The sequence below is a fragment of the Gekko japonicus genome, unplaced genomic scaffold (assembly GCF_001447785.1).
Source record: "Gekko japonicus isolate JY-2015 unplaced genomic scaffold, Gekko_japonicus_V1.1 scaffold127, whole genome shotgun sequence".
Classification (NCBI taxonomy): Eukaryota; Metazoa; Chordata; class Lepidosauria; order Squamata; family Gekkonidae; genus Gekko; species Gekko japonicus.
Genome location: NW_015170891.1, coordinates 1,320,581 through 1,328,863, shown reverse-complemented (window position 1 = coordinate 1,328,863; position 8,283 = coordinate 1,320,581). Strand labels below are relative to the sequence as shown.

Sequence of the window (8,283 nt, the reverse complement as noted above, 5' to 3'; positions counted from 1 at the left end):
GAGGGCAACTGCATATAGGTTCATTATAGGGGGAGGAGGAAGAAGAAGAGGAGGAGATTGGATTTATACCCGACTCTTCACTACCCAAAGGAGTCTCAGTGCGGCTTGCAATCTTCTTTCCCTTCCACTCCCCACAACAGACACCCTGTGAGGTAGGTGGGGCTGAGGGAGCACTTTTGAGAACTGCTCGAGAGAACAGCTCTGAGAGAACTGTGACTGATGACAAAGAAGAGATTGGATTTATACCCCGCCCTTCACTACTCAAAGGAGTCTTAGAGTGGCTTACAATCTCCTTTCCCTTCCCCTCTCTACAACAGACACCCTGTGAAGTAAGTGGGGCTGAGAGAGCTCTTTCTAGAACTACCCTTGAGAGAACAGCTCTGAGATAACTTGTGACTGACCCAAGGTCACACCAGCAGCTGCTAGTGGAGGAGTGGGGAATCAAACCCGATTAGAGTCCGCACTCCTACCACTACACCAAATTGGAACCGATGGGTGCAGAAGTTGAGACAAAAAGGGCACATATGCATACCCACTCACTCACCCGTCAGACAGGTCTGTAAAATTCTGAACCAAGCAAAAAGAATAGAAAAATCATTTCTAGGATTCTTGGGGGGAGCTGCAAATCAGAACATTAAATAGGATACACAGTATAGGTTGTCTGCAGTAAAAGGTAAAGGTTCCCTTGCTCGAAAGCCAGTCGAATCCGACTCTAGGGTTGCGGTGCTCATCTCCGTTTCAAAGCCGAAGAGCCAGCGCTGTCCGAATATGTTTCCGTGGTCATGTGGCCGACATGACTAAACACCAAGGCGCACGGAACGCTGTTACCTTCCCACTGAAGCGGTACCTATTTATCTACTTGCAATTTCTTGCTTTCGAACTGCTAGGTTGGCAGGAGCTGGAACTAGAGATGGGAGCTCACTCTGTCATGCGGCACTCGGGTCTCGAACTGCTGAACTACCGACCTTCCACAGTCTACAGTTCAGCGTCTTAACCACTTGAGCCACCGCAGCTCCCTGTCTGCAGTATAAACACTCAAAACACTGGAACAGGGTCCACTTTAGCAGATACGGGAAGAGGGAGATTATCATGGAAGCCTAAAACAAACCTACCATTCAACCCTTCAATATCATCCAAAATGAACCCCATGCCTAGGCCCTCTGCCTTGAAAATTCCACCTGGAAAACCGTACTGCTGTCACTCCAAGGATGTGGCACAACAAACACAGTGGTTCCCTTGGGGGCATGCTTCGCCACACTCACCTTCCCATTCAGCTTCTCCTGAAGTTCTTTCTGCTTTTTTTGGTCCTCCTCCTCATCCAGGTGTGACCTACAGGTCATGGAGAGCTTCTTGATGAGCCGCTCCATTTCCCGGCACTGCTCCTCACGCTGCTCTGTCTCCAGCTGCTTGAACCGTCTCCAGTCATTGATGACACCTTTAGGACCTGAAGGAAGAGAGGAAAACAAGGAAGCTGTGGAGATCAGAAGAGCTCACTTAGCTACAGACCTCAGCTGTTACTTTGCACTGCAAAGAGTCCACAAGAGGTGGGGCCATGGCTCAGCCCATGTTTTGTATGCAGAAGGCTGCAGGTTCAATCTCCAGCAAGGAGGGTCTCCTGTAGCTGGTATTGGGAAAGACCTTTCTCTGCAGCAGGCCCTAGAATGCCATAGCCTGTCAGAGGACCAAGGAATAAAGAAGAAGAGATTGGATTTATACCCCACCCTTCACTCGGCGTCTCAGAGTGGCTTACAATCTCCTTTCCCTTCCCCTCCCTACAACAGACACCCTGTGAGGTAGGTGGGGCTGAGAGAGCTCTTTTGAGGACTGCTCTTGAGAGAACAGCTCCGAGAGAACCTGTGACTGACCCAAGGTCACACCAGCAGCTGCATATGGAGGCGTGGGGAATCAGACCCAGTTCTCCCAGATTAGAGTCTGCGGTCTTAACCACTACACCAAACTGGCTCTCATCAAAGCAGCTTCATAGGTTCTAGATCAGAATAAGGGGTCCAAGAAGCAAGATGCATCTTACACAACAGTCATAAACAAATGATTTTTTAAAATCATTTTTTTAACTAAATTCTTCCAGGCATTACATAGATACATACTGGGAGGCTGGGACCTGCACATATCAGTAGTGTGCACCACCTGTGATGCTCCCGATATATTCCAGCATCATGTTATCTGAACTGGAGAACACACTAACTTTGCATGTGCATACACCTTTGGTATGTGTGAACCTGGTCTATGAAAAATCCAGCAGTTGGTTCAAACCTACGAAATCTGTATGGACTAGGGCTGCCAAGCCGCGGCGGGGGATCCGTGCGTTGTCACAGGATCCCTGCCGCGGGGGGACAGCGATACGCGTTGCACCAGAATCGCCAGGATGTGACGCTACGCGTCGCTCTGGCAACGGGGAGTCCCGTTGCCAGAGCGACGCGTAGCATCACATCCTGGCGACGCCGATGCAACGCGTATCACTGTCCCCCCGCGGCAGGGATCCTGTGACGACGCACGGATCCCCCACCGCGGCTTGGCAGCCCTAGTATGGACGTGCAAAATGCATGCGTTCCCCTGTTCAGACAACATGGTGATCTGTGTGCATCAGAAGCATCCTAGCTAGTACGTGCTCCCAATATACATGGTTGCTGGGCTCCTGGTATGCCTAGTTGCTATGTCCAAACAGGGTCTCTGTTAAGAGGCAAACTTATTGATCTTGATGGGTAAACTTCAAGGACAGCAAGGGACCATAATCGATGGGGCACGCACCTGTGTTCACAGCACTGCCATCACTACTCAGCTCCACAGGCACAGTGTTAGGGTGGGAGTTGTGCTCCTCACTGTGGTCCTCGTCTCGCTCCTCCTTGTCGCTATCCTCATCCTCACTGCTACTGTAGTAGTACTGGAGCTTCTCACCCAGCAGCTTGTCGTCCAAAGTCGTCATTGTGGGGGGCTATAGAAGAGAACAGCAGGCAAGGGTCTGTGCACCAGGCAGCCTGATCTGGGTGCGGCCAGAAGTGGGCTCTTGAGGGTGCTTCACAGCATGCGGACAGGCAAGATACTGGAGAGGCGAAGACTCCACGCGAGCGTTATAATCTGCGGGAACAGGCAGTGAGCTTCTGAGGTCTGCAGTGAATGTGGCTGAAATCTTTTAACAGGAAGCTTGTGCCCATCTACTTTTACTATTCGATGTAGAGAGGTAAATGATGTATGTGACCATTTTAGGGCAAAAAAAGAGAGGAGTTTGTATGCTCCTCTTGATCATTATATCCTTCTTGATCTTCTGCTAAATAACTGCATCCGTCAACAACATCAGCCTGTTAATATAACTGGATTACTTTCCTGTTTTGCCTGAAGAAGAGTTGTATGTCATTCCAAGCTTTTTACACCAAGAAGAGCCAATGACCTGACAGAGTTTCTGTCTCTGTCTGGAACCCCCACAAGAACGTAACATGCCTCAGTACGCATTCTTCTGAGGAAACTGGCTTAACCACATGGTGTAGAGGCCAAGATGAGCACGGCCACCACCAATGTTCCCTCTAAGCTGTGGAGTCTTGTGAGCAAAAATTCTACTTCATGAGCTACTAGCATTAAACTTGTGAGCAAGCAGTTTGGCTACTGCATAAATCAGTTTGCTCTGGAGCCGTCCTTCCTGAGCTAAGACAAAAAATGCATGAGCCGGAGGCTAAAAAACTGTGAGCTAGCTCACACTAACTCAGCTTAGTGGGAACACTGGCCACCACAGCGGCAGCAACAGACCAGCATTAGCACCAAGCATTAATCCTTCCCTTTATCCTGAATCAGATCCCCTCTCGGCCACGAATTTGCAAGCAGCAGCTTTGTAAGCCATCTGGCGTATAATCTCTCAAAGATAAAAGTGACAGGTTCTTTTATGAAAACACTGGCACAAATGAAAGCTCCCCAAAGCTAAGCAGCTACTGGCCCAGAAAAAAACCACACTGCAATTTATTTATGGGATTCACTGCCAAAAAACACAGGTGGTAGCCCCAGGTTTGACATCATTACAGAAAGAACAGAGGTATTCATTGGAAGATGGATTCTATTAAACTATTAAACATGACAGCTAAATGGAACCTCCATGTTTAGGGGCAGTATATCGCAGTCCAAATACAGATGCTGGAGACAGACAATGAGAGAGGTTTGTTAAGGAATAGGTGGGCACTTGCGAATGTGCCCCCATGGGAAAACTACATGGATTTTAAAGACAGGCAAAATTCACAATATTCCACTGGAGCAAGTGCTGCAGCCCACCCCCAAGCCCAGCACAAAGCCCACCAACTAGGCAAGAGGACCCCCACCCTCATGGGAGCTTACACCCCTGCCTCTGAGCCCCAATGCAGCACAAAGCAACAGGCACTCAGCAAGTACCTGTTGCTTTGGGCTACTTTGGGGGAAGGGAAAATAGCTCAACATCAAAGGGATACAGGAGCCATTCCCCCAATTTATTTTTTTCAGGCCCAATTGTAAATACTGCATCGTCTTCTGTCTTTGTCATCCACTTTCTGCATTATCATGTTACGCCTTAGGCAGTTTTCTGTTTGCTCTGTGGTCTAATTTCGTGATCCTAGTCCTTTTGCACTGATTCCTGGATGCCATATCCTGATGACCAACTGAATTGTTTTCTGTGTTTTGTCATCTGCCTTGAATCTCAGCAAGAAAGTTGGGCTATACACGAAGCAAGTAAACAAATAAAATAAAATATGTAACGAAGTCACCCAGAGCCCTAGGGATAGAGTGGCATGTGTTTACATAAGCAAATAAAGAGATGAGCGTTGCCTGCAATTGGCCTGGGCTCTGTGCCACTGGGAGTCAGAATCTGAATGATTCCTAATCAGCTCAGAAGCCAAGTGGCAGAGGAAAGGGAATGGCTGCGGAATGGAGAAGACAAACACCTTGAGAGACTGCAGCAAACTGTGCCGGACAAACTGAATGTGTGCTGAAGCCCAGGACACTTCCACACAGTCATGTTTGTCCCTGTTGCTTCAGGGTTTTCCCCCCCTCCAATGTGTTTTGCTCTCTCTAGTAGTCCCAGAGGAAGCAAAACACATGTGGAAAGGGGGGGGGGGGACCCAACGCAATAGGGACAAACCAGTTACAAGAATGACAGTGTGGAAGTGGCCCCAGACTGGATGATGGAGCCCAACCGGAGCCTGCCATATTCCCTCTCTTAAGTAGTTTTAGTAGGATCAGAGCTCACTAAGGTCAACAAGAAGGGAGGAGAAACCAGGCATTACTATAACAATCCTCAGCTGATGCCTGACTTGCTAGTGGTGGTTTCCAACTCTTGCTTCTAAGCAAAACTTCCTCAAATGTTCTCTCACTGTTTGGTCTTTGGTAGCCAGGTGCCCCCCTCCCCATTGTGATCAGCATGCCAGAACCCTGGACAGCTCCTGTGTGGATCAATGCTTTGCCTTCTATCTGCTAGTCCTGAACCAACTGAGGACACATGCACTTTGGCAGCACTATGTAAATAACACCATGACAAGAAAAAGGAAACAGAATTAGGGACAGCCTTCTTTTTTTTTACACCCTGCTCCCCTCACAGCCAAAGTAAAAACAGCAGCCATCAGTAAATATTCCAAAGCTTTTGAGCACAGGAGAGGATAAATTTTGTCTCTACTGTTCAGGCATGATGGACATGGAGATTTGACTGTGCATTATGAAGGTCAAGGGCAGGATTTCATAAAGTGAGGTCAGAGGCACATTATTAAAATACATTCCCAAACAAGCCAGCCAGCTGTTGCTTTAGGCTATTCCTGTCTCCTCCCTTCCCTCCCTGCTTAGTTTGATGCTCCCACTTTATGCACCACATAACCTCAACCTTAGAACGAGGACCCTGGAAGATAAGGAGCCAAGTTCTAAAGATATTATTACTATGACTGTAAAACTGTAAGATGTGAGACTACATGGGGGTGAGGGGATATGCAAGCAAGCTATTTCCCACCCAGTATCCTTGAAGCTGTCCATCTGTCTTACTGGCTGTGCTGTCCTGGGCTTTTAACAGCTGCCTTCTTGGCAGAAATATTCACCAGTGAAGTTTTCATTGTCAAAAAAAAAATTAAGGAAGGACAGAAAGGGAATTTCAGCTGCTTTTCTGGGTGCAGTGGGCCCCAGCCCTTGCTTAGCCTCAGCCCTGGTTAGCTACTTGCTAACCGGATGCAGCAACAACCCCCCAAAGCTCCCCAAGTACCTGTGATGATCCTACCTACCGGGAATCCTCTCTATGGGGCAAAGACCCACCCCGATCCCAAGCTCTGAACCATGAAACTATGGAGACCCAGCTAGACCGTCTCTCATTCCCTACCCCCAATAAATCACTGTACCAAGCAACACTCTTCATAACCATCTTCCCTATGGAGTAGCCAATGTTTCCACCCACCCCTCCCCCTCAAGCAGCACTAGTCCCAAGCAGGGCCAAGCAAGACACTGACTCCCCGGCACCAGTTGATGACCCCGCAGCCTAATCCCAAAACTTTATGGAGCAACGGCCCTCTCCTGCTCTCCCCCCTCCACTCCACAGCACACAGTCGTCCGCCTTCCTCTAATGCAGCACGCCCTCGGAAGTAACAGCTTTGTGGCACCTATCAAAATTTTCATTCCAGCACCAGATTTATGCCGGAACAAACATCTTGCTAGTCTTTTAAAAATGCCTGTTTATTTTTGCTCCAACGTAATCTAGAAATAGAGGTTTAGACTCCTTCCTGCACGCCGTGGAAGCCTCCACCCCCAAACCTCCCACTCCTATAATCCCCAGACCATTGTCTTCCACTCCCTTAAATCCTCGGATTAGCGTCCCCCCCCCTCCATAACTACTCCAACTCACCGCCCGCGTCGCCCTCTTTTTCCCTGCTAGGCAAAGACGGAAGCGTAAAGGATGCCGGGAGAATCGAACCGAGGAGGCGCGCCCAGACTGTAGAGTTAGAAAAAAAATGGGAGTTTTGCACAAGCATCACTTCCGGTTTACGTTCAACCAGTCTTAGAGGCAAGAAAGGAACCGAATACGCAAAAGGATAGCTCCTCCAGCCCCACTTTGCAGTGCTTTCTGTCTCGTTTATTTTATTATATAATTATTATAAGATTATCTTTACAAATGCACGCGAAAGAAATCTTACCCGAGTCGTCGTTTTTGCGCAGATAACAACGGGTACTTCGTGCTGTTTGGTCTGCACGTTTCTCCGGGAACTCGAAAGGTCTCTGCACTTTGCTGTCCCTTGGACGACCGGGCTGCTCAAAGATGACATTTGCGCATGCTCAAAACGTAACGGTGTAGCCAGGAGTGGTTCCACAATTTAGGGAATAATTTCCGGAGGGTAGTTGTGACAGATACTGATCTGGATGGTCGAGGCTAGTCCAAACTCGTCTAGATTCCTGGGTCTGCCCTGGTGGTTAGTAGTTGGACGGGAGACCACAAAGAAAGTCCGGGGTTGCTTCTCAGAGGCAGGCAGTGCAAACCACCTGTGTTCCTCACTTGCCTTGAGAACCCTTCGGGGTCGCTATAAATTGGATGCGACTTGACGGCAGTTTCTATCATCATGTAGGGTTTTTGTAGCACCATAAAACAAGAAGTCCAGTGGCGCCTTAAAGAGTAACAAAATCTATTCCAGCATGCATTTCCCTTGAGTCACACCTCATTTCTACAGATGCATGCAATGAATAATCTTTTACGGATTACATGTTAGTTCATGTTAAATTGCTGTTCAGCCTCTGTCTATAAATTTGAACTCTACCTTCCATTCCAATGTATTTAAAAAGTGTGCATGCACACGAAAGCTCATACCTTGAATAAACTTTTGTTGGTCTTATAGCTGCCACTGGACTCTAAATTTGTTCTACTGCTTCAGACCAACAGGGCTGACCACCTGGAACTTTTACGGAGATGTTTATAAACAAGATCACAGAAGGGGGGTGAGTGGGCCATAATGAATTTCTTTTGGAGTGCAGATGCAGAAGGATAATGAAAATTAGACAACATCCCTTAAAAGGACCATCCCTAAGTGCAGAAGACAAAGCAACAGTGGTTTGTGATTACCACGGTTACTCAAAGAGGTCTAGAGGCACAAGCTCAAGCCTTTGTCTTCTTAGGAACTGGATAAAATAAGAATTTACAAACCCACCAAAAAGACGCTGTGCAGAGCCCAGTGTGGAGAAGAAGAAGAAGAAGAAGGAGAAGGAGAAGGAGAAGGAGAAGGAGAAGGAGAAGGAGAAGAAGAAGAAGAAGAAGAAGAAGAAGAAGAAGAAGAAGAAGAAGAAGAAGAAGAAGCAGAC

The 8,283-nt window shown here is 47.9% G+C and overlaps 1 protein-coding gene across 2 annotated transcripts in view; it reads right to left on the bottom strand.

The window, feature by feature from the left end:
* Nucleotides 1-7,194, bottom strand: part of PDCL (phosducin like) — an 8,799-nt gene extending 1,605 nt beyond the window's left edge. Inside the window, exons 1-4 of one of the 2 annotated variants that reach the window (XM_015418419.1) lie at nt 7,131-7,167; nt 6,842-6,928; nt 2,767-3,093; nt 1,263-1,444 (exon numbers count right to left, since the gene is read on the bottom strand). In XM_015418419.1, the coding sequence (XP_015273905.1) occupies nt 1,263-1,444; nt 2,767-2,941 (357 nt within the window). In that variant the 5' untranslated portion in view covers nt 2,942-3,093; nt 6,842-6,928; nt 7,131-7,167. Of the gene's footprint in view, nt 1-1,262; nt 1,445-2,766; nt 3,094-6,841; nt 6,929-7,130 lie in introns of both variants that reach the window. The other variant, XM_015418420.1, reaches the window with a different exon arrangement.
* Nucleotides 7,195-8,283: the final 1,089 nt, after the last annotated feature.